Consider the following 26151-nt stretch of genomic DNA (forward strand, 5'->3'; position numbering starts at 1 on the left):
TCTTACTGAGTACGAAGACCAGCAGGCTCCCAGCAACCCCCCAGACCTTCCGGACTTTGAGTAAAGACTTTAGATTGGAGCATGAGTATAGCTGAAATTGAGACACACCAGATCTCCCAAAAGGCCTTCAATTGAGTTAGAGCAGTCCTCTCAAGGGGTTGGGCATCATGCCCTTCAATAAAGACTCGGCCCTCCAGAGCCCCATTGCTTCCCAGCACTGGTTTGCACTGACCAAAACCCTCAAAGCCGACTCCACCCCGTTCACAGGCACTACCCCGGTGCCCAGAGTACTTTCAGATACGTAAACTCCCTTGTTGCCTGAGCCATTGGCGGTGACAACACCAATGATCCAAGAGCCATTTCGGCACACAAACAATCAGGGCTGAAAAAGCCAGCTCTGGAGGGCCTTGATGATTTGGAGTAACCTATCCTTAAGCACCTTCAGGATGAACTGGATGTAAGAGAAAAACGTTTTTGATCCATCCCCACACCAGCAAGATTTCCATATGACTGCCTTTCATGGCAGTTGAGATTTTGCCTCAGAAGCGAAAACACACGATCGAGGAGGAACTTGCATTGGTAATTCCCCCGGTTTGCAAGGCTATAAGCACTATCCTCTATGCGCCTCCAATTCCTACTCTCTCTTCCTCCACCCCCACACTCCACCACTTCATACGACCACAGGGTTCCCTTCACTCCTCGTATGGACAGGGCAGGCCCTTTCATTCTGTGGACTTCGACTTCATACCATTTGACCCTGGCTCACTGATGACCTGTTGGCAAGTATGATGTAAAGCCCCCAGAGGATCCTGACTCTGATCACTATTCAGCTAGTCCCTCACTCCCAAATGACACAACCACTGCCATGAGTCCGTAAAATGGGCTGCAGCCTTCCACAAGATGGCTATGCATGTCCTCCACAAGGACAAGGATTTCAATGTGGAGACCATCCCCAAATCATAGCGGACAGTTTAATTTCTGCCCATGTTCAAGGAGATGTTTTAATCGGCCACAGACACAAAGAACCTGTCAAGGCTATAGTGGTAACACCTAAGGTGGATAAAAAATATAAGAACTCCCCCCAATGGCGCGCCATACATCAGGGGTCATATGATTCCAGGTTCCCTGGTGGTTCACACCACACCAACTCAAAGGGCACAAGTGATTCTTTCCCGCCCAATAAAGAGTGAAAAACTCAACACTGCAGGTAAGAGCGTGATGGTAGGAGTCACCACCCACTGGAGAATCGCAAACTCAATCTGCCTACTCTCCAGTTATGGCAGCGCACACTGGGGAGGGATGGAGGACCTTAATAAACACTGACAACAACAGGAGGGAGCTCCTTGAGTGCTTATCCTATCACTCTGTACCTGCCGAAAGGGAACCACCCTGTAGAATTAGAACGATTCTCACCCACTGGGATTCCCAGTGGCATGCTTCATCATGGAGTCCTCGTCTAGATACCTAGTGTATCCAGAAAGGCTCAACCCTGATAACAAAGGGAGCACTTTGATTATCATTATGGGGGATCCTTAAATTAAAATCATCTATAATGTCCTGGGAGAAATAGAAATTGTTACTATCAAAAGGCACTCTGGCGACCAGGCCTATGCCAGATGTTCGCAGAGAGATGCAGATTTTGATCATATGGTATGGTCTTGCCCAAGGCTTGCAGATTATTGGACTAAGATTGTAGACATGGTTAACAGGGTTTTGTCTCGGAATCTAGCATGCTCTCTGGAGGTTTGTTTCTTGGACCTATTCGCGAGACCCAAATTCAAACAGATGGGTCACAGATTCACAGACCTGGCTTTCCTCTTGGCTAAGAGGAGAATAGCTCTTGGGTGGAAGGCGAAGCAGACTCCTTTAGTGGTCACCTGGGAAGACGATGTCTCCAGCTGGACTAGGGCAGAGGAAAAGGCTTTGATTAAAGAAGATAAAATCACAAAACGGCGTAAGCCACTAGCAAAGCCGTGGGCAGACATAGCGATGGCATGGGACACACGACACACACCCAAACAGACCTCACACACGAACTTGACTGACTCTGAAGAATGGGGAGAGGCACACGCACTTTAATACCTGTCTGACTGTTGCGGAATGGGTGGGTACTACTTGTCTGACTGTTGCGGAATGGGTGGGTACATTGGAGCTACTGAGGAATGGAAGGGGAATGGTTCTCTGGCTTCTCTTCCCTTTGCCTCTCCCCTCCCCCCCCCCCCCCTCCCCTCCCCACAGGTACCCACCGACCTCAAAATAGCGTCGATTCATAAGTTGCAGATGCTTGCGCAGACTAAGGACCCCTGGTAGTTCATAACTAGTTGTAGTTGTATGTTCATTTTACACTGACACGGAGTATATTCTCTTGTGTTTTTCTTCTTTAGTTTTTTCTTTTTCCTTTTCTTTTTCTTTATATGGCTTCTACTTTCTTCTATGCAATTGCTGAATACTTTCTTACGTGGCAAAATTAAGCTTCTTGGAAATATGCACATAAAAGATGGACAATGTTGATAATTGACCCGACTACTCCCTATGGAATATAATACCCTAGTGAGAGGTTATTTTCTTATTGCATTGCATCTGGAAGGGAGAGCCGTACTGGGACAGCTTCATATAGACAGGAGACAACGTGAACACTGAAGCTTTTTGTCCCAAACACGTATAAATATTGTAATGGGAGGACTACCGGCTGAGTACATTGTTATGTGGCACTCTTGCTATGGTTCTGTAATTGTGTTGAGTATAATCTTGTTACGCATATAAATACAAATAAAAAAGATATTTAAAAAAATAAATTAAAAGGCACTCTGGCAATGCTAAAAACAGGCAGGGATACTCAATTTGTGTGGGAGGTTTTGGGACAGCTCCGGAGTTCCACGCGTTGGTCCTCATCCTTCAGGTAAGTCCCATACAAAGAAGTCAAAGCACTCTTTGACTTCTCTGTTTTGCCCACGTTCTTTGGATGACACGATGGAACGACGCCACAAATCCCAACCTCGTTTGCAGGTGATTCTTGTGTAGCCGGTGTTAGAAACCGGGTCTGCATAGTGCTTCTCCGAATTTCCTGGAGCCGTAGTGACCTTTGCCCAACTCCGTGAGTTATATGGGCCATGAACTCATAAAGGCGGTCAAATCCTTCTGGCGCTCATTCGAGTCCCACGGGTTCGGGAGCTCCTCCTTGCCTCCAGTAAAGCCCATAGGATTCGGATCGGCCCTAGCTGTGACTTCACGACCTCCTCTGGGGAATATTACTGTGGCTCTGTTCCCAGCAGCAGCGACCCCATCATAATTTCCGACTGATACAGAGCTGGACCGACATTGCACGGCATCGCTTCTGGCACCAACTAGGACCACATGGCCTTGATTAGAGATATAGCCCTATTTCACTCAACGGCTCACTAAGGAACAAAAATGGAGGGGATCTGAGGATCACTATACCTATATTCACCCCTCAGCAGAGTTTATGGCCAATTACAACTGGTATGAGGACTTGGCTGACGCCAGTGGTCTGGATACCTCATCAGACACTGGCCTCCTCTCTTCTCCCACAGTGGCTACGTAAAAAAGTGAGCTTCTTTCGTGATGGTGACCAGAAAGCGGCTGAGGTCCTATACTTGCAGCTGCCCACTGTTTAAGTCAAGACCACTTTCTTGATGGAGGTGCTTCAACCACGGTTATTCCCATAAGAACCCTTACAACCGTTCAGCGAAGCCCTTACTGTTTCCCTGATCAGGACCTGGGCAAAGACCTGCACATGCACTCCTGTGCACAGGACCATCGCTCACCGCCATCCTCCTACTCCCGGGTACCCAGACTTCCTCTCCCTTCACCCTAACCCTGAGAACCTGGTGGCCCAGGCCACAATTACCAGAATCAATCCTGGCACGTTCCCCACCACACCACGACATAGGAAATTGAAGAGGCTGGATACCTTCGGTTAAAGGATTTTCCCTTCCGCAAGCCTGACACTGCTGTCTGGGAACACTGCGTGCTTATTTGGCCGTTATTCCCAAACTGTGTGAAATAGAGTTGCGCAGGTGTTGTCCATGGTCCCTGACAAATCTCGGGCCATACCCTCCCAAGCTGTTGCTGATGGGTGAGACACAGGAAAGTTCACAATTGGATTTGGGTTGGCTACAACGACTCTATGGGCAGAGCCATTGCTTCTTCTGCGGTGCTTTGAGGTCACACCTGGTTAAGGAATACTGGCTTTTCAGGGGATGTCCAAGTCTCGCTCATAGACATGCCCTTTGATGGAACTCTTCTCTTTGGAGTCAAGGTGGCTTTGACCTTGGAGATATTCAAGGACAGTAGATTCATTATCTGAAAGAGACACGTTAGTGATAGATTCCTTACCTTAGAATATCCCCAGGCGTCAGACTGGATCCGGAAAGCTTTCTGTAGCAGTACTCCTGCGCTTCAGTAGGTGGCGTCGTGCGACTCTGCGTCCATCACTGGCGCCGTAAGCGCCCGAGATGACGTCATAGAGACTACTCTGCAAGCACAGATCCGGATTGAGCACGTACCTTAGTCACTTTTTGACTACTGTATTGAGACTTTTTGTCTCCCCTTTTTTCTCCTGGTGCACGTAGGGATGCCTGGCTTTAAGTCTTGTGGGGCCTGCCATCGCAACATGTCGGAGGCGGATCCCCATGATGTTTGCCTCTACTGCCTGGAGACCGACCATGACTCCCGGTCCTGTAGGGACTGTCAAGCCATGGCCCCAAAGGCCTTGACAGAGCGACGCCGGAAGCTGCTGGAGGTCCAGCACTCGTCCCAACGCCGCTCCAGGTCCAGGGACCGTTCCCGGGGCCGCAGTCGTCGCTCCTCTGGCTCAAAGTCTTCGCCCTCGGATTCCGGTAAGCGATGTCATAAATAGAAGTCGAAGAAGCGTGTTCGCTCTCCGACGTCCCCCCGTCGGTCCTCGGATGCGGACAAGGGGGACAGGGGTTCTACCCCTGCGGCTCCCTCGGAGCCTGGGAGTCCCACGGCCTACCCGCCTTACCCGGGTCCGTTGGCGACTCCCGAACAGGTGCAAGAGTTTCTTGCCACCATGGACCGCCTTTTTAGGCCTCGGGCTCCCGCCGGCGCGCCTTTGGGCCCCGCGGTCCCGTGACCAGATCCTGTTGGCCCGTCGGCGCCGCTGGCAGATCCAGCTTTGGCGCCACAGAATCCTACGCCATTGGCTCCGGCGCCACGAGGTCTGGCGCCGCAGTAGGTGCCGTTCGTTCCACCCTTGCCCCGGTTCCAGGACCTTTTCGTTCCTACCTGGGATCTGCATTGGGAGACGCCGTATGTCCCTTCACCGGTTCCTTTGGCAACTGAGGTGGAGGATGACTAGGAGGGGTCCGAGGACCCTCTTGCCCGTTAATGTGACTCTGAGCAGGACTGGGTGGACGATCTGGAGGACGCCGGCGAACTCGATGTCTCTTCTGACCCGGGGTTTGCCTCTCCCCCAACTGCGATGGAGGAGGGCATTTCCTACACGATGGTGCTCCATAGGGCTGCCGAGGTCCTCAACCTCGATCTTCCTACGGTGGCCCTCAAAACTAACCTCCTCACCGAGGTGCTTCAGACGACGTCAACTTCGTCGGAGCCATTGCTTCCCTTCAATGACTCCCTCTTGACGTCCTGTTGGGCACTTGGTCGCGACCAGCCACGGGGACTCCTGTAGATAAGAATGTCGCCGCGTTTCTGACCACTCATCCCTCTCCTGAGAGTCTGGTCATCCAGGCCTCGACGTCGCAGAGTGCTTTTCCTACAGCTCCGCTGGATAAGGACTCTAAGAAGCTGGAACAGTTCGGTAAGCGGTTGTTCTCTTCGGCCAAATTGGGGCTGCGGTCGGTGAACACCGCCTGCTTGTTGGGTCGCTATTCCAACGCGGTGTGGGATACCGTTGCTCAGGTGTTGCCTCAGTGTCCTGAGGAGGTCCAGGCTGTACTTTCCCAGGCGGTTGCTGAGGGTAAGGATGCAGCTAAGTTCGCCATTCAGTGTGGTTTGGACACCGCTGACTCGTTGGGCAGGGCGATTTTGAGGACTGTGGCGCTGCGTCGCCACGCCTGGCTGCGATCTACTGGGTTCTCGCCCGATGTCCACAGCTCGCTCATGGATATGCCCTTTGATGGCACTCGCCTTTTTCGCAATAAGGCTGACAGTGCACTGGAGCGTTTTAAGGACTCACGAGCCACGGCCAAGTCTTTGGGTCTTTCCACGAAGAGCCCAGCCACTCCTGGTTTTCGTTCCTTTCATGGCCAAGGCAGGAGCGCCCAGGCACGTTCCTTCAGCAAGCCTGTGCAGAACCAGCCTCAACGCGGCCGCGGACACAGTTTCTGCAGTGGCAGCTCTGGGAATCAGTGTGGGGGTCAGTCCACCTCCGCCCCTGCTGCTTCTACCTCCAAACCTTCCTAATCCGAGCTTTGTGGAGCACCCCACGCCGGTAGGTGGCAGGATCCGCCACCACCTCCCCCACTGGTGCGATATCACACCGGACAAGTGGGTGTTGTAGATCATCCGCAGGGGTTACTCCCTTCCCTTTCAGTCCTCCCCTCCAGCCATGCCCCCTCGGTGCCACCCCATGCCGGGGATCACTTGGTACTTCTCCAGCAGGAAGTCACGGCCCTCTTGGCCAAGGGGGCCATCAAGTGCGTTCCTGGGCCGGAAGTAGGGAATGGTTGTTATTCCCACTACTTTCCGGTTCCCACGAAGGGCAAAGGGGGCCTGCGCCCCATCTTGGACCTCCAGAACGTCAGTCGCTTCCTCCGGAAGGAGAAGTTCAAAATGCTGACTCTGGCTCAGGTCCTGGCTGCCCTCGACCCTGGAGACTGGATGGTTGCGTTGGACTTGCAGGACACATATTTTCACATCCCCGTCCTGCCGGCCCACCGACGTTACCTGCGGTTCACGGTAGGCCCGGAGCATTTTCAGTTTGCTGTGCTCCCCTTCGGCCTTACCAGCGCCCCTCGGGTGTTTGCGAAAGTGATGGCGGTGGTCGCAGCTCATCTGTGCAGGTCAGGGGTATCAGTCTTCCCCTACCTCGACGACTGGTTGTTGAAGGCGGGCTCGCCCCAGGCAGTCTTCAACCACCTTCAGCCTACGGCCAATCTCCTGCATTTGCTGGGGTTCTCCGTCAACGTGCCGAAGTCGCACCTGAGTCCCTCTCAGAGGCTCCACTTAATTGGAGCGGTTCTGGATTCAACGCTGTTTCGGGTTTATCCTCCCGAGCAGCGAGTATGGGATATTCAGGCTATGATTCTGATCTTTCAGCCTCTGTCCCGGGTTTCAGTCAGGATGACCCTCCAGCTTCTGGGCCTGATGGCCTTCTGCATCCTGCTGGTGATACATGCCAGATGGCATATGCGGGCTCTGCAGTGGGACCTGAAGCTCCAGTGGGCGCAACATCAGGGCAACCTGTCCGATCATGTCCAGATCTCGGAGGGCACTGACCAGCAGTTGCAGTGGTGGCTCACGAATCACGATTGGGTCAGTGGCAGATCCCTCTCCCTTCCCCAACCGGTGCACACAGTGGTGACAGATGCATCCCTCCTGGGATGGGGAGGCCAGTTGGGAGAGGCGGAGATCAGAGGCCTCTGGTCTCTGGCTTAGTCCAGGTTCCATATCAATCTGTTGGAGCTTCGGGCGATCCGACTTGCACTGAAGGCATTCCTTCCCTCTGTCCGGGGAAGTGTGGTGCAGGTGTTCACGGACAACACCACCGCCATGTGGTATTGCAACAAACAGGGCGGGGTGGGGTCCTGGACCCTATGTCAGGAGGCTCTGCGCCTCTGGACATGGCTGGAACATCAAGGTATTACCTTGGTGGTTCAACTCCTGGCAGGTTCTCTAAACGCCAGGGCGGACTAACTCAGCCGCCGGTGTTTGATGGATCACGAATGGCGTCTGAACTTGGACGTGGTGCAAGGTCTCTTTCAGCAGTGGGGAGAGCCTTGGTTAGATCTATTCACCACCGAAGAGAACGCGCAATGTCATCAGTTCTGCGCATTGGAATTTCCAAGGCGGCACTCGTTCGGCGACGCTTTTCGCCGCGAGTGGAGTTGCGGTCTGTTGTACGCCTTTCCGCCTATACCACTTCTGCCCAGAGTGCTGAAGAAGATCCGGCGCGACCGGGCCCAAGTCATCCTTTGGCTCCGGATTGGGCACGATGATACTGGTATCCCGAGCTACTCAGCATGGCGATCAATCCTCCGCTCCGTCTGCCTCTTCGGGAGGATCTTCTGTCACAGCAGCAGGGGACGGTCCTCCACTCAAACCTGTCCAGCCTCCACCTCCATGCGTGGAGATTGAGTGGCGACAGTTGACAGCCTTCAATCTTCCTCCCGAAGTCTGTGATGTCATTCTGGCAGCCAGGCGTCCCTCCACTAAAACGGTAAACGCCTGCAGGTGGAACAAGTTTGTGGCATGGTGAACAGCAAAGGCTGTGGATCCCCTTTCTGCCCCTCTTTCTGAAGTTCTTCTGTTCCTTCTTTCTTTGGCCCAGCAGGGCTCTGCTCTGGGCACTATCAACAGTTATCTTTCGGCCATCTCCGCCTTTTTGAGGCTTCCAGATCAGCCTTCTCTTTTTAAGTCCCCGGTTGTTAACCGTTTTCTTAAAGGCATTACGCACACGTTTCCTCCGGTGCCGTTCATCATGCCTCAATGGGACTTGAATCTCGTTTTGACCTATCTGATGTGCGCTCCTTTCGAGCCCCTTCATACCTGTCCTTTGCGTCTTCTTACTCTTAAGACAGCTTTCCTGGTCGCTATCACCACTGCCAGAAGAGTGAGTGAGCTCCAGGCTCTTTCTTCCAAACCTCCTTTCCTTTCTGTTCATCCAGACAAGGTGGTGTTAAGGACCGTCCTTCTTTTTTGCCAAAGGTGGTCACGCCCTTCCACATCGGGCAGACCATCACTTTGCCTACCTTCTTTCCGCCTCCGCATCCTTCAAGGGAGGAAGAGAGGCTCCACCATCTGGAACCAAAACGTGCGCTTGCATTCTATCGAAAACGTACACAGCAGTTCCGGGTGGATGACCAGCTTTTTGTTGACTACGTGGGCGCCAAAAAAGGTCGGGCTCTGCACAAACAGACCATCGCTTGGTGGGTCGTTCTGTGCATCAAAGCATGTAACTCCTTGGCTAAGAAGGAGCCTCTTGTGGGGCTGCGTGCCCATTCTACCAGGGCAACTGCAGCCACTACTGCCTTGGGACGTGGCGTCCCCTTGCAGGACATTTGTCAGGCAGCTACGTGGGCCTCGCTGCACACGTTTACCAAGCGTTACTGCCTTGACAGTCGGGTCCGGAGAGATGGCTTCTTTGGCCGTTCTGTTCTCTGTGACTTTCTGGTGTAATGTATTCGCAGACCCACCAACGGGGTTGGTATTGCTGGGGTATCTATTCTAAGGTAAGGAATCTATCACTAACGTGTCTCTTTCAGATGCACAAGTTACTACTTGTGTAACGATATATTTGTAAGAGACATTAGTTAGTGATAGATTCCTTATCGCCCCAGCCATCCTCCCCGTTCTGCGAATTGATTCTAGGGTTAAGGTCATCCCTTTCAGGGCCCTAGTTTCATGGCACCAGTGGTCAGTTTCTTGCATGGCTCTGCATTCCTGGCGCGGAAAGTCACGTACACAATTGACGTCAGCGCGCATGGGTGGCGCCTAAGTAGTCTCTGTGACATCATCTCTGCGCTTACGAGGCCAGTGACGGACGTGGAGCTGCGCGACGCCACCTACTGACGCTCAGGGGTACTGCTGCAGAAAGCTTTCCGGATCCAGTCTGACGCCTGGGGATATTCTAAGGTAAGGAATCACCCCTTCAATGGCTATGTTAGGGGCTGTCAGCCATGTACAATCCCCCCTAGCCTCGACAGTCTGGTTCGATGTGATTGGGCCTCCTGGACTTATTAGTTTAAAACATTCCTCAGACCCACCCCACGAGAGATCGCTTTGGTATCTATTCTAAGGTAAGGAATCTGCAGCTAGAAGTCTCTATCACATAACCAAGTTACTTACCTTCGGTGATGACTTTTCTGGTAGAGACTCTTATCTAACCGCAGATTTCTCACCAATCCTCGCCATTTGGCAAACTGTCTTCTCGCATAAGAGATCGTGTAGGCCCTCACTTTGGCATATTAATCTCTTTTCCTCAGCTTGGCTCCGTGCTTCTGGTGCGGAAAAACAGTCAAGAACTGAGGTCAGCCCGCTGGGGTGGTGTTGCGCTTTATAGGCACTGCACATGTCTCTTCTGGCCCAGATGATGCTATGCAACACAACCAACACCACCTTCCAGCATGCAAGGGGATTGCAAAAATAAATCTGGATCTTGTCTGACGCCTGGGGCATGTTCTAAGGTAAGGAATCTGCAGCTATATAGCATATCTACCAGATAAGTTGTTACTGAAGTTCAGTTAACAAATCCTTCCCCCGCCTCTCCCCTACATCTGAATAGAGTTCTGACCTGGAGATTACAAACAAGCCTGCAGACAATGGAGAAGGGTTTGTGATTCAGAATACTGACTGTTACAGACAACAGTGCCTTTGCTTGTTGGGCCACAGAAAGAATTTGCTAAAATTTAGAATCTGACCCAACTCCGTCAGTCTTGGGGAAAGAAAAGAATATGGTCGAGGAGACAGAAGCAGGAGATTGGTTCTAAAAATATGAGGTTGAACATTTAGTAAATACGGACACACCGATTTGTATTTATATATCCTGGCCAAGATTCACAAAAACAAGATTACGCCCCATGGTCGAAGAATAGTTTCAAGCATAGGTTCTGTGTTAGAAACATTATCCCGGTTCTGCAATCACTTTCTACGTCACATAGTACTTCTAGGATACTAAGGAACTTAAAACCTGTTCAAAGATATGAGTTTCGACTCCGAGAATAACCTTCTCATAAGTGTGGATACTGAGTCTATATAGCAGCTTGCCACAAGTGGATACCTTAACGATTTTGGAGGACCTCCAGTTTTATAGGGAAAGTTCATTTTGGAATATGTAAGGTTGACCCCGACAAAGAATTTCTTTGAATTTGAGGTACATTGTTTCTACAGGTGCAAAGAACATCGATGGGCAATATATTTGCCCCAAGTGTGGCAGGCCTTTAGAACAGAAACAGGTACTCAGTGCCAACAACCCTTCTGTTAACTGAATACAACTATGGTAGAGGTACATTGGTGACATTCTGATTGTCTGGGAAGGTAACCTGGATTCTTTGCCCCCCCCCCTTTCCGTGGCTTATTTAATTGGACCCTAATTTGAAAGTCAGAAATACAGATAGCAACAAAGAAATGGTATTCCTCGGTGTGAGGATCACAGTGGATCATGCAATGCTACATACAGAAACGCAGCATAAACCAACAAATAAAAACAGCCTACTCATGTTTTACAGCTTCCATCTGTAACCTCTGACAGAAAACCTACCTGTTGGGCAGCTTCTACGACTTTGTAAGAGGTGTAGCTGAACAGAGGATTTTCACAAGCAAGTGGAGACTCTAACCAAAAAAACCAAAGAAAGAAACTACCCAGAGAAACCCATTCAGTAGTCCATAAAAGAGCACAAAATCAAAATAGGGAAGCTCTTCTGGAAAGCATTCAGAGAAACTAGGAAGAGGATGGGATGATCTGTGTCACCACATATAACATAGCCTCAAACCACATAAAGAAGACCATCAACAGAAATTGGAGTATTCTGAATTTATGCAGCCCCAGACTAGAGAAGCCTCTCTTTTTACTTAGGTGAAGTACCAATCTGAGGGATCCTCTATCTAGTGCGTACAAGACTTAGAAAAGCAACGAGTAAAGTTGTAGCACCATCTTTGCGATGGAATTTTCTTAGGGTGGTCAGACACTGCCCATGCAGACATTGCAGTATCTTTAGTCTGATAACACAGACCAAGACAATAGATCTAGGTCTAAATAAAATTGGAAATTAAGAAACCATACCAACTGTTATTTCTCACAATTCATTTACCTAATCACTTAGCCATGTAATCTCAGGTATGTAGGGTTGACAATGATAACTCTGATTGTGAACATCACAACAATCTGACATGTGGACAAAGCACAACAAACATTTCCTATTTTTTGACTGCGGGCTGTACAGTTGAGGACCTTAGGTTGGTAGTAATGGAGCAATTACATCTAGATTGCATCAGAAACCAAGATAGACTCCTGTTGGAGAAAGAGCAATGATGGATATATCATCTGTAACCCATTCAACAGTATTGAATGACGAGATAAACATAGGACACAGAGTCACCCTTCTATTGAAAAACTGGTCAGTAGATATAGGTAAGTCCAGGGTGACCCTCTATTGCAGCCAATATCAGTGAGAAAGATTGCCATAATATACTGTACATGAGTGGCCCCTTCAAAATGTGTCCCTTGACATGCAAAAGCTATATTGATTAGGCCCTGAAGTTAGATGAAATGAATTACCCTTTATCCCAACAGAGATATGGAAACATATTTTGAATGTTAGGATGTCTGAAATAATGCCCTACCGAGATTACCTATGAAGAGGTAACTGAAACTAAGATCATAATCCTTTGGATTTTTTTTTTTTTATATCCAGAGAGGGGTGGTGAGCTATACATTTGAAGAGGTCCTACACCCATGCTCCTCCTAGAATACTGTTGCTAAACACTTAAGAGGGAGTAGTTCCTCGTTAGTAGGAAATGTTGACCCTAAAGCATGACACCCTATCAGGTGTGTAAGGGCATTAAGATCTGACCCCTTGGATCCCTTGTGATCCCGTAGGTTGGCTCTGTGATTCCACTGGACTGTGGGTCGACATTTTCCACCAACAAGGAACTACTCCCCTCTTAAGTGTTTAACAACAGTTTTTTTTTTTTTTTTTTTTACACATAACAAAGTGAATTGGTAAGAAAATAAGCTATCCCTGGCACCCGACCATTAAGGTAGCGGCACGTCCGTAGACGTTGACTTACACTGGTCATGTGCTACGTAAGTAAGTAATGTCTGTTATTTATGGCTGAAAAACAATCCCCACGCTAAGAAACGGGGGAAGGAGGCACCAAGTAGGTTCACTGTTGGGACGAGACCTTTGATAAAGTAAGTGGGGCACGAGGGGTGACTTTGAAGGGCGCTCTAACATGGAGAATCCTTATGCTTTTTACTCTTACGACAGTGACTCTTAATTTCTTTATTAACAGAGTTTGACTACAAGGTCCCTCATGGAGCAGTAGATAGAACACTTCTATGTAAGGAGAAGGAATATGTCACAATACATTTATGTGAGCTGGGTGAAGTGAAAACGATACCTTTGCTAAATTTAAGAATAATACTGTTATACCGTACGACAATCTAGTAAATGCAGAATATATGCACATTGTGAAATAGCACTTCTTACTAGTTACACACTTCTCCTGCTTGATGTGTAGTGATCACAGAAAGCACATGGAGATATGAAAGGACATATACACAAATATATATTATGATGATTTGCTTGGTTAATTATCTCTCTGTCTCTCATGCCAACAGATAAATGCAAATAAATAGACAAAATAGGTCGGTATGTATGGCATGCTCAAATTAGGTGAATTGAGTAACCCTGGGTGTAGTTCGCGAAGTAGCACTACGCGAAGCTACGCAAAGTGCACTACACGAGCTACGCGTAGCACTTTGCGAACTGCCTAGTACCCTGTTCGCAAAGTGCAAGATGCCGTTTTCAATGATTGCACAGTGCGGACAAGCATCTGGCACTGTGCAATCATTGAAAACGTCATCTTACGCAGTGCGAGCTGTAGTTTTCTGCCGCTCGAGTAGATTTTTACTCGAGCGGCAGCTTTCTCAACACGGACTGGTAGTTTCTCATCGCGAGCGGTCGCGAGCATACGCGACCACTCGCAATGAGAAACTTGACCTCCTCGCGTTGAGAATCTCGCCGGGATGTTTATTTTCCACGTTCGCGATCGGCAACTTGATGTTGCTGTTCGCGAACAAGGAAAAAGTCTCGCCGGGATGTCATTTTGCATGCTCGCGGTCGCCAACTTGATGTTGAGGACCGCGAGCAAGCAAAAAATGACTGCTGCACTACGCTACGCATGTTTGCACTGTGCTACGTGCAATTCGCGTAGTGCGAAGTAGCCCAAACTTAAAAAAAACTATGCGAGCGTAGCGTAGTGCTTTGCCCAGGCTTAGAATTGAGTGTTTCACATTAGAATGAACACAAATCCTTGTGAGATCCTGACGAAAAGCAGTAAGCCCATAGAGGTGTTGGTGTAATGGCTGAATCATGTTGACCCAGGGATTGTAAATTTCCTATTGAGTGTGTCTGCCTGGTTTTAACCTTTTTTGTAATTAGCATCAAGTCTCAGGACACCCTAGACAATTTTAATTCTAGGATCCCCCATAATAATCAGAGAGCTCCCTTGGTTACCAGGGTTGAGCCCATCCAAATACACTAGGTATCTGAACAAGAACTTTATGATGAAGTAAGCCAAAGGTAATCCCAGTGCGTCAGAGCCTTTCTAATACCATAGGGTGGTTCCCTCTAAGCAGATAAAGAGAGATAGGATAAGCACGTAAGGGTAACCTTCCTGTTGTTGTCAGTAGTTAGGCTTTGGAAAGGTGAGCAAGCTCTAACATTACTTCTCACTGCCTCTTTGTAATAGAACGAGTGCATGCAATCCCCAGTGCTTGTTGCAATCACAGGATACAATCTCCCTGCTCCACAGCATCGGGTTCACCCTCAATTCCACCAAATCCCACTTATTACCCTTCAAGATACAACAATGTTCGAGGCATATGAGCTGCAGATTGTACACTTAGCATAGATCGCCATCTGGTGTTGGGCCCGGATGTTTGCAGTTGGTTTTTCTTCTTGGACAGTCTTTGGAAGTCACGAGTTTGGTGACTCCTCCTTCGGTCCGTACTGCGCATGGGCTTCGGCTCCATCCTCAGATTGTTTTTTTCCGCCATCGGGCTCGGATGTGATACTTCGTGCTCCGGCTTCGAACTTCTACGGTTCCAGCCTCGACGGAAAATCCTCGTTTCTTCGAGTTTCTTCATCATCATCTTCATTTCTCGAAGCGGCACTTTCTCCATCCCGTACATCGGCACCGGCCCTCGGGCCCTCCTCGACTCCGGTCCCGGCCGATGGAAAGGACTCCGTTCAAAAAGTGACCAAAATGTGGGTCTAAATTTCCCCACACCGACCTCCATCAGGTGTGTAATCTTTGCCTCTCTCCAGAACACGAGGCCAGAGACTGCCCCGCATGTAAGTCTTTTCGATCGAAGAAAACCATCCGGGATCGAAAAGCTCGACGCACCATGGCGCACTCATCGTCTGCAGCGCCACCGGACATCTTCGGAGACGGCGCCGAAGTTTCGGGGCAAACACACACCGAGCAGGAAGAAGACGTCGTCAGCGCTTCCGAGGCCGACGACTCCGACGTGGAGGACATCACACCGGCGCATCAGGTCGTGAGTACTGTGCCCCCTCCCACCCCCGCGCCCAAAACCAAAGAGACTCAGGTTACTCCCTCGCCTGCCGGCCTGGGCAAAACCAAGACCAAAGCTTCTATCACCCCACCTTCGGGCCCGGTGTCGAAGCCTCCAAAGTCTCACGGCAGCTCGGGATCGAGCCAGCCGACGCCCGGTGCCAAAAAACAGCATCCGGCACCGAAGAAAGCAATATCCAGCTCGACTCCGAAGCCACCGGTGCCGAAGCCTGGACTCTCGGTGCCGACCAAACACAAACACAAATCTGTCGGCACCGACGCTCCGGCGCCGAAAACTCCTTCGACGCCGAAAAAACCGGAGGCCCCAAAAAAGCATGGCGCACACAAACCATCGAAGCCCTCGGTTCCGAAATCACCGGTGCCGACGGACGATTCGGCACCATTGGCTCTGTTTACACCAGACCCTTTACAAAAGACTCTGTCCAAAGATCCAAAGACTGGGCTATTGACTTTAATTATCAAGAAAAGACGCCTTGATACTCCGGCTCCTCCTCCACCACCCAAACGGAAGGACTCTGCTACTTCTCCCCTCAGAGTTCCCTCCCCACTACCGCCTCCCCTACCTCCTCCACCTCCTCCACCCCCTCCCCCTCCCAGGTCTCCGCCACCTTTACCTCACTACTCTCCGACCCCGTCCCCAGATCCGGATGACGGGGACCCGGACAATTACCCGGCGGACGCCCCAATGGATCCCACTCCACCGGGGACCCCAGACCCATGGGAGGATTACAATAACCCTGATGTACCCGATATACCTCAGGACGACCTATACCCATCCAGGCCGTCTCCTCCAGAGGACTCCTTAGGGTTCCATCATTTAGTGCAGAGAGCAGCACACTACCATGGGGTGGACATGCACACTGAACCAGTGGAAGACGACTTCTTACTGGATACATTTGACATACAGGACAAATCCACTTCTATTTTACCCATGCTTAAGGGTGTCACCAAGCATGCCGCAGAGGTGTTCAAAGACCCTGTCAGGGCCAGGGTACTAAACCCTAGAATAGAGAAAAAGTATAAGGCGGCACCCACAGACCCTGCATACATTAAGGGCCCTGCTCCCTTAGATTCCCTAGTTGTCTCTACAGCTAGAAAGCGGGCTAACTCCCAGTCCTCAGGAGAAGCCCCACCGCCAGACAAGGAATCCAAACTCCTAGACGCGTCTGGCAAGCGCACCGCCTCTCAAGCTGCAAACATGTGGCGCATTGCAAACACACAAGCGCTACTTGCGCGCTATGACAGAGCACACTACGACGAACTTGAGGCTCTTATGCAGCACCTTCCCGAGAAACACAAGCGTAGGGCTCATGAGCTAATACAGGAGGGTAAACTCATTACAAACACCTCCATTAAGTGTGCCCTCGATGCAGCCGACACTGCTTCTAGAGCCATAAATACCAGTGTCCTGCTTCGTCGCCATGCCTGGCTCAGGATCTCAGGGTTTAAGCCTGAAGTCCAGGCGTCCATACTCAATCACCCCTTTGACCAACAAACTCTCTTTGGGCCCAAGGTAGACGAAGCGTTGGAAAAGATGAAAAAGGACACAGACACAGCAAAGTCTATGGGGGCACTCCAAACACAAGCCTCTAAACGTTCCTTTCGACGCTCCTCCTTTCGTGGCACAGGCAGAGGCTTCTCCACCGATAGCACCTCTACCTCCTACAAATCCCCTCCTCAAAATACCTTTTCAAAGGGCAACCAAAGGGGTGGTTACAGAGGCAACAACAATAAGGGCAGGGGCAAAACTAACAACACCCGTTCTGCCACCCCGCCCACACAATGACTTCCCTCCGCTCCCCCCAGACCATTCCACTCCGGTCGGGGGCAGACTACAAAACTTTATCCACGCATGGGAGTCCATAACATCGGACAAATGGGTGACCCAAATCATTCGGTCAGGGTACTGTCTCGAGCTAACATCTACCCACCCAGTATCCCACCAAGGCACCGTCCAATGTCTCAAGAACATTCCACACTGCTCAAACAGGAGGTACTCTCCCTCCTCCAAAAACACGCTATAGAGCAGGTCCCCATCAATCAGCAAAATCTAGGGGTTTACTCCCTATATTTCTTAATACCAAAGAAAGACGGACCCTCAGGCCCATTCTGGACCTCCGGCCTCTAAATGCCTACATACATTCAGACCATTTCCATATGGTCACCCTACAACAAGTCCTCCCGCTCCTCTGTCAGGGAGACTTTCTCACAACCTTGGATCTGAAAGACGCATACTTTCACATTCCAATACACCCCTCTCACAGGAAATACCTCAGGTTCGTGGTGGACGGGCAACATTACCAATTCACGGTTCTCCCCTTCGGGGTCACCACCGCACCACGGGTGTTTACCAAATGCCTAGCGGTAGTAGCAGCACACCTCAGACGTCAACACATTCACGTCTTCCCTTACTTAGACGACTGGCTGATAAAAGCCGCGTCTTACCACCAATGCGTGCAGCATACAAACAGCACCATCCAACTGCTCCACCAGCTAGGCTTCACGGTGAACTACCAAAAGTCCCACCTCATACCATCTCACACAAAGCAATATCTCGGGGCCACTATAGACACCTCCGAAGGTATTGCCTATCCAAACTCAGCCAGAATCACAAGCATTCAAGCCTTACGCAAATCATTCCTTCCCCAACACTCTCTTCCAGCAAGAGTGTTCATGAAGCTCATAGGAATGATGGCGTCTTGCATCTTTATAGTGCCCCATGCAAGACTCCACATGCGTCCACTTCAAGAGTGCCTAGCACAACAGTGGAACCAGGCCCAGGGTCAGCTGACGGATCTGGTGTTGGTGGACGGCCGCACACATCACTCTCTGCAGTGGTGGAACACCACAAACCTTTCCAAAGGGCGGCCGTTCCTGGACCCGGTTCCTCAGGTGATTCTAACAGCGGACGCATCGCTCTCCGGCTGGGGAGCGCACCTCCTACACCTCACAATGCAAGGTCTATGGACGCCACAGCAAAAATCGCTCCACATCAACCATCTGGAGCTCTTGGCGATCTTTCTAGCCCTAAAATCTTTCCAAAAACAGATTTCGGGCAAAGCAGTCCTCATTCGCACAGACAACATGACTGCAATGTATTATATCCAACAACAGGGGGGGACACACTCTCCCCAGCTCTCCCGCTTAGCCCAGAGCATATGGAGATGGGCAATTCCCCAAAACATCTTTCTCCTCGCACAACACGTTCCAGGCGTACAAAACACCATGGCAGATCTGCTCAGCAGACAAACGCAACAACTACACGAATGGGAACTGCATCCACAAGTTCTTCAGCCATTCTTCCAACAGTGGGGGCATCCTCAGATAGACCTCTTCGCCACCCACGAAAACAAAAAATGCCCAAGCTTCGCCGCCAGATACCCACACCCATTGTCCAAGGGCAATGCGATATGGATGAACTGGTCAGGCAGATTTGCATACGCCTTTCCACCTCTCCCACTAATTCCATTAGTGGTCAGGAAGCTACAACAGCACTCCCTCACACTCATTCTGGTAGCTCCGACGTGGGCCAGACAGCCGTGGTACACCACGCTACTACAACTATCAGTGGTACCACATCACAAACTGCACCTATCCCCATGCCTCCTAACCCAGAACCATGGAGAAATCAGGCACCCGGACCCAGCTCAGCTCAACCTGGCGATCTGGCTCCTGAAATCTTAGAATTCGGATACCTTAACCTTCCCCCTGATTGCATGAACATCATCATGGAAGCCAGACGTCCTACCACTAGAGCATGTTATGCCGCAAAGTGGAAAAGATTTGTTATTTACTGCCGTAACAATACAATCAACCCTTTAGATGCATCCATACAGCACATCATATGCTATCTGCTCCATCTTCACAGGTGTAACCTGGCATATTCATCCATACGCCTACACCTAGCAGCGATCGCTGCTTATCTACAAAACAGACAGCATTTATCACTCTTCAGAGTGCCCGCTATTAAAGCCTTCATGGAAGGCCTTAAACGAGTAATTCCTCCCAGGGCACCACCTTCCCCTGTATGGAATCTAAATTTAGTTCTTACACGACTAATGGGTCCGCCCTTCGAACCAATGCATAAATGCGAGCTACAGTTTCTCACCTGGAAAACAGCTTTTCTCGTAGCTATCACTTCCCTTAGAAGGGTTGGTGAAATACAAGCGTTCACTATACAGGAACCCTTCATACAAATACATCACAGCAAGGTCATACTTCGCACAAATCCGAAGTTCCTGCCCAAGGTCATTACCCCCTTCCATCTCAATCAATCGGTGGAATTACCTGTCTTCTTCTCGCAACCTCAATCTGTTGCAGAAAGGGCCTTACACACTCGATGTAAAAAGGGCCTTGCTATACTACATACAAAGAACGCAACCCTTCAGGAAGACTAAACAATTGTTCGTCTCCTTCTCTCCACCACATAAAGGCAACCCCATTTCTAAATCAGGGATAGCTAGGTGGATTGTAAAATGCATACAGATTTGCTATCAAAAGGCAAAAAGAACATTATCTGTTCCGCCTAAAGCCCATTCTACAAGAAAGTTAGGGGCTTCTATGGCCTTTCTAGGGAATATACCCTTAGATGACATCTGCAAAGCAGCCACATGGTCTACACCGCACACCTTCACAAAACATTACTGTGTAGATGTGCATTCCAAGCAGCAAGCTAGAGTGGGCCAGGCTGTACTAAAGACACTATTTCAAACCACTGCAACGGATACCGGTGGTCGCCGCTAAGGTTGGGTACTGCTATATAATCTATGCTAAGTGTACAATCTGCAGCTCATATGCCTCGAACGGAATATGCTACTTACCAGAATGCATCTGTTCTTGGCATGTAGAGCTGCAGAGTTGTACACGCCCACCCGCCTCCCCGGCTACCTGTATCCGTTCCAGTACATCTTATTTAGATACTACACACATGGGTTTCTCACTGTGATTACCAAGCTCCATCATTTCCCTGTTGGCGAAAAACAATCTGAGGATGGAGCCGAAGCCCATGCGCAGTACGGACCGAAGGAGGAGTCACCAAACTCGTGACTTCCAAAGACTGTCCAAGAAGAAAAACAAACTGCAAACATCCGGGCCCAACACCAGATGGCGATCTATGCTAAGTGTACAACTCTGCAGCTCTACATGCCAAGAAAAGATGCATACTGGTAAGTAGCATATTCCTTCTAGAGTCATCACTAAATGCAATCACCAGTAAGCCTATCACAGCCTGTAAAGCATTTCTGCCTTTCAGCAGCTAGTACCTTTTTCTCAGCCAAATCATTAATTAATTCACCTTCAGAACTGTTATGCGCCTTCGCAGCATGGTGGCGTCATTCATCGCCATAGCGCCCAAAGTCTGGATCCAAATTCTTCCATTAAATCTGTGCCTTTCTTCACAATGGTCACAAGCTGAGGGTCTAATGGACGATCTATAGTGGGTAAAGGCTAGCGTACATTGCTGTCAGCAGTGGTGGAACAGCAACAACCTGTTGCAGGGCAGGCCTTTTCTAGATCCCATCCCGCAAGTTACCATTACCATAGATGCCTCTCAAGCAGGCTGGGGAGCACATTTCAATCTGTCCAGAGTGTAGGCCCAGCATAAACAAGGACACTACATCTATTACATCGAGCTCCTTGCAGGTCCTCTCTCCTTCAAAGCCGTGCTTACACTCATTTGAGGCAAAGTGGTACTAGTAGAAATGGACAGCATGATCGCCGTGTACTACCTACAAAAGCAGGGATGCACTCACTCATTGATAGCTCAGACCATTTGGCAATGGGCACTCCATCGCTGCATTCACCTCATAGTGGATTACCTTCTTGGGTTGGACAAAAACCTTGCAGACTTGTTCTGCGGGACGCACCAATAAGTCCACGAATGGGAACTACATCCACAAGTCCTCCTCGCATACTTCCAGCACAAGGGTACATTTGGGGACCCCTTCCCGTTTGCGAATGGGTTACCACCTCCTTTACTGGATTGATAAAATATGAATTTTTTGCATCCGCATTCCGGTCGCAAAACATTCATACATTGCCCTGCGACTCGCTATTAGTAAGGGACGCCATTGAAACACCCCTTCCTAACACTGATTCGCAAACCCTATTTTGCGAGTCAGTAATAGGTTACCGACTTAGGGTTAGTACATGCCAAATGATTCCTTAACGGTCGCAAACAGCCCTATTCTCTGTTTGCGACCGCTCAAACGTGTAGTCCATGTGTCCCGTAGGCCCCCTAAAACATGCTGTCCGGTGTAGCATACTATATTTACTCCATCTCCAGGAGTGCGTCTTAGCCTATACTTTTATACGGTTTCATTTAGCCATATCAACTTGCATGCAAAGGGGAACGCTCCTGCCTATTTTGCATACCAGTGGTGAAGGCTTTCATGGAGGATCTCCAAAGGGTCATTCCGCTAACCTCAGTGTGGAACATCAACGTAGTCCTCGCTAGACTTGTGGGTCGCCTTCCCAACCCCTCCACTCTTGCTCTGTTCAGTACATTTCCTGAAAAGTGTCTTTTATTATTGCTGTAATTGATCTCAGACACATTCTTGATTCGCAAGCATTCTCATTACAAGCATTTAGGTTTATGAGGACAGGGTAGTATTGAGTACCAACCGTAAGTTTTCCATTTCCTCCTCAACCCAATTGAAATGCCGGTCTTCTTACCCCAACCACCCTCTGTACCAGAGAGAGCCTTACACACTCTAGACTTTAAACGCTCTGACATGTATTACATTGCCATGACTAAGCTCATTTGAGCCAAATCTTTGTAGCGTTCTCAAAGCCTCACAAGGGTCAAGCTATATCTAAAGCAGGTATTGCTAGATGGATAGTTAAGTGCCTTCAGATCTGCTATCCAAGGGCAAAGAGTCCTCCCTCTTACACCCAGGGCACACCCTACCTGGAATAAGACAGTAACTATGACCTTTCTTCAGAATATTCCCCAGGTTTATCTATGTAAAGCAGCCATTTGGTCAAAGCCACATTCGTCCACCAAACACTGTGTGGACGTCCTTGCTAGATGTCAGGCTGCGGTTGGCCACATAGTGGTAAGGACCTTATTTCAGACATCTTTATCATCTGCACGCAAGCCACCGCTCATAGAAGGGTGCTGCTGTGAAGTTTATTCAGAGCATGTGTGTCTATGGAAGCACATGCTACGAACCGAAACTGTTACTTATCCACTAAGCCACATAGCGTCTAGTGCGGTTAAGTCCCATGTGCCGATCCTGGAAGTATGTGGATCTGATCACAGACTCTTCTCTTTAATTTTTTACCTCCTTTCACAATATGTTATGTTCTGTGTATGTATAAGCACACTATCATCCTAGCCCTGCCTATGGTAGGTTAGTTAATTGAAAAGCCTCGTCTTCAGTGTCTTGGAGAATTCAAGAAGAGAGGATGAGGCTCTGATGTAGTGTGTGAGGTCGTTCCGCACTCCACACATGTGCACCACACTCATGCTTCTCTCACCTGCTGTGCAGAAAACAGTGTAACATGGATTCGGTGCCAAATAACATCGCCAGCTAATGGATGAGTTACTATTTGCCTTGTGATTCGAAAGACTTTGTACAAGAAAAACAACTTTGAAATGACTGAGCCCAACAATAGATAGCAGGAGTATGCATAATATGTGAATCTACAGCATTACACACTAAAAACAGATGCTTACAAGCTAAGTAACATTTTCCTTTTTTGAGTCCATGTAATAAAGTATATTCTAAAATGGATTAAAAAGTAGTGTTTCTCCCAATAATTAATGTGCCCTTCTTTTAAACATAAGCTATCTTGTAGTATTTCTCTTGGAACGGTGCTTACCTTGTAGACATCACTTCTGCACTCAGAGATTCCTTTCAAGAGCCAATAGTCATACAAGTGAGACCTATTAGATTTGCCAACGCTTGTTGATGCTTTGGGTTTGGTAATAGTCGGCGTTTTATAGGGTATGATTTGTTTGCCATGACAGTGATTGAAACTCAGTGTGATTGTGGTAATTTTGTGGTCATTGCAATTTAAATGGAGTTGCAGTGTTGATTAAAAACAGTTAAGGCCTGTTGTATGTCATCTATTGCTGTGTAGTCCGAGATGCACTTGCAGGTGAACACACTGCTTTTACGTTGTGTATTATTTCAGGTGATGAAAGAAGCAGCCCCTGAACTGAATGTAAGCAGCTCAGAAGCAGAAGATGAAAGAGAGGATGTGCCACCAGAAGGTGAAATGGACCCTGACTTTAATCAAGTAAGAAAAATCTTTTCCCCTTTCCACTTGTAGATTTTTATTATCATACTTTTACATCACTTTTTTGCTCCCTTGTTTTTTGTTTTAATTAAAGTTGCCGACAGTGGATTGACTTTACAAGTTGTGAAAACTATTGTATGGCTCTTTTAACAAAAGATTTGACCTACCTACATTGTTGAGACATTTAACATTAAACGCATCACCCTGGATTAAGACAGAAGAAAGGACAGAGATTAAAAGTAATTTGGCCACCGCTGCAGTGAGAAGTTTACTGCAATACCAAAAAATGGAACCCATGCTTTGTAGGGCTCACAGTTACTGGGGATGTACCCAAAAGGCTGTTTTCCTGTTTCTGACGTGTTTGTTGCACTTTCCTATACTTCCACTAAACCCACCTTAATCATTGGTGTATCAGGAGAGGAGAAACTCTTTATTTTGCATATCATTTGGGCATTATAGAAAACCCGACACATTCAATATGTAAACTGGTTATAAATGAGTATGTGTACATAGGCATCAAAACATACTGGAATTGAGAAAGAGTTTGGAGGCATTGATGGGAATTTTGGAAACATTTATAACAGTGTAGTGAGACAAGGTGTATGCGCATGATGAAGCAGGTGCAACCCATTGCCTGGTCCCTAATCTAACACTAGAGCATGCTTGTCTATAAACTGGGAAGAGGGGATTAGTAGTGAAGCAATATGGTGTCTTTTCAGTGGATGTTTGATTGCTCTTTGTGGGAGCTGTCTTCGCTCTGCATTTTTAAATTGCTATTTGAAGGAACACGCTATTCCCAATTTCTTACTAGAGAGTTTAGTTCTTACCAGATCATCAGTTCTGCCTGGTTCTTTTAGGCATTTGTCCATCTCTCTTTTCTCTCTGATCCATTCCCTCTGCTGTTCTGCTTCCTCAATGTCTTACAAAAAGCATTAACTGTACTAAAAGAAAGAAAAACTAACACCATTTTCCAGGAACAGATCAGCAACAATTAATAAAAAGACGAACTGACTTTTGGCCTCTGTCCTTGAGCAATCTGCACATGTCAAGATAAAAACAAGATTTAAAGGTGTCTTAATTGCTCATTCACTTTCTGAATGAACTGAACACGTGTTTCTTCCAGCTTAAGTTTACTGGCCTGCAGAGAAGAGTAAGTGCTAAAAATAGCTCGACCAGATAAAATCTCACTCGCAATTGCGAGTGGATTTTTCGAGGGCTGATGTGTATCAACAGCTACACATTGCTACAAATAGATTGTTACTTACATTGTAAGCATATATTCTCCACAGTTAGTGCTGTAGATTCACATGGACCCACCCACCTCCCCGGACATTATTGGTTGTTCCAGATAATATGCACATGTTACATTCATACTGCATGTCCAACAATATAGATCATTTCTAGCTCCACTATACCTGTACCCGGTGTGCAAAAAATAATCTCAAGATTGAGTCGATGACTATGCACATTACCTCAAAGATGGGTCGTCACTGGATCTCATGACTCAAAAGTCTGCTTAAAACAAGAAGCAGTTGTAAGCGTCTGAACCCAACACTAGATGGCAGGAGTGTGCCCAGCATGTGAATCTACAGCACTACATGCGACAAATAGATGCTTACAAGGTAAGTAACATAGTCCTTATTGTCAATGTTACAGCATTTGCCTGCATTCATCAGTGGGCCAAGAGGATCAATGTGTTATGCTCTGAAGCCCACAGAGCATGAGGAGCACTCATCCTGCCCCAATTCTGCTATACGATCAATACCAACAGATCCAGTACAAGTTAAGCAGATGCAGCACCACTGTCAGTTCGAGTCTACAGTGGCGATTCAGTGCTCACAACTCCATGGATATTGCATCTTGGATTCTTCTTCTGACCCACGCGCAAATCCCACCACTCAGAAAAGCTAGGTGTTCACCCCTTGTGGTCTTGGTGAGTACTTAGTGCTGTATGCAAGCCTCTTGGTTGATTTGTTTCCCCTCCAGTATTCTCAGTTTTTCTTGACTGGAACCATGAATTTCAGTCCGATCTTCTTTAGACCCTAGTAGATCCTCAGCATTTTAGTTCTACATTGAATGTATGTCACGAGTTCTTCAGTCCGTCCCATCCACGAGGGTAACAATTTTCAGTCCTAATACAGGGTCACCTTGGAATCCCTTGGCCTGACCCTCACAGAGCTGTGCAGGTCTTTCCCAGATGAAGCAGTGGATGTCTTTGGACCCCTTCAACTGAGTTGTATCTTCCTCCTGTAAGGGCCCCTCCAGTGCTCTTCCTGTGCGGGAGGTCCGCTCTCAACTTCGAAGCACTGTCTACACTGTCCCCTTCTTTACTGTCTTAGGTAAAGTCTCCAGGTTTGTGATACTGAACGTGACGAGGGAAGTTGGTGGTGGATACTCCTGGAGTTCTCTGTCGCTAATGGT

General features: G+C 48.5%; 1 protein-coding gene across 2 annotated transcripts in view; it reads left to right on the forward strand.

Moving 5' to 3' along the window:
* Positions 1-26151, forward strand: part of USP48 (ubiquitin specific peptidase 48) — a 782973-nt gene that overhangs the window by 626652 nt on the left and 130170 nt on the right. For both annotated transcript variants that reach the window (XM_085608904.1, XM_085608905.1), the window contains exon 22: positions 23626-23730. In XM_085608904.1, coding sequence (XP_085465030.1) covers positions 23626-23730 — 105 coding nt within the window. The remainder of the gene's footprint in view (positions 1-23625; positions 23731-26151) is intronic.

Source organism: Triturus cristatus, chromosome 1_2, assembly GCF_964204655.1.
Source record: "Triturus cristatus chromosome 1_2, aTriCri1.1, whole genome shotgun sequence".
NCBI lineage: Eukaryota > Metazoa > Chordata > Amphibia > Caudata > Salamandridae > Triturus > Triturus cristatus.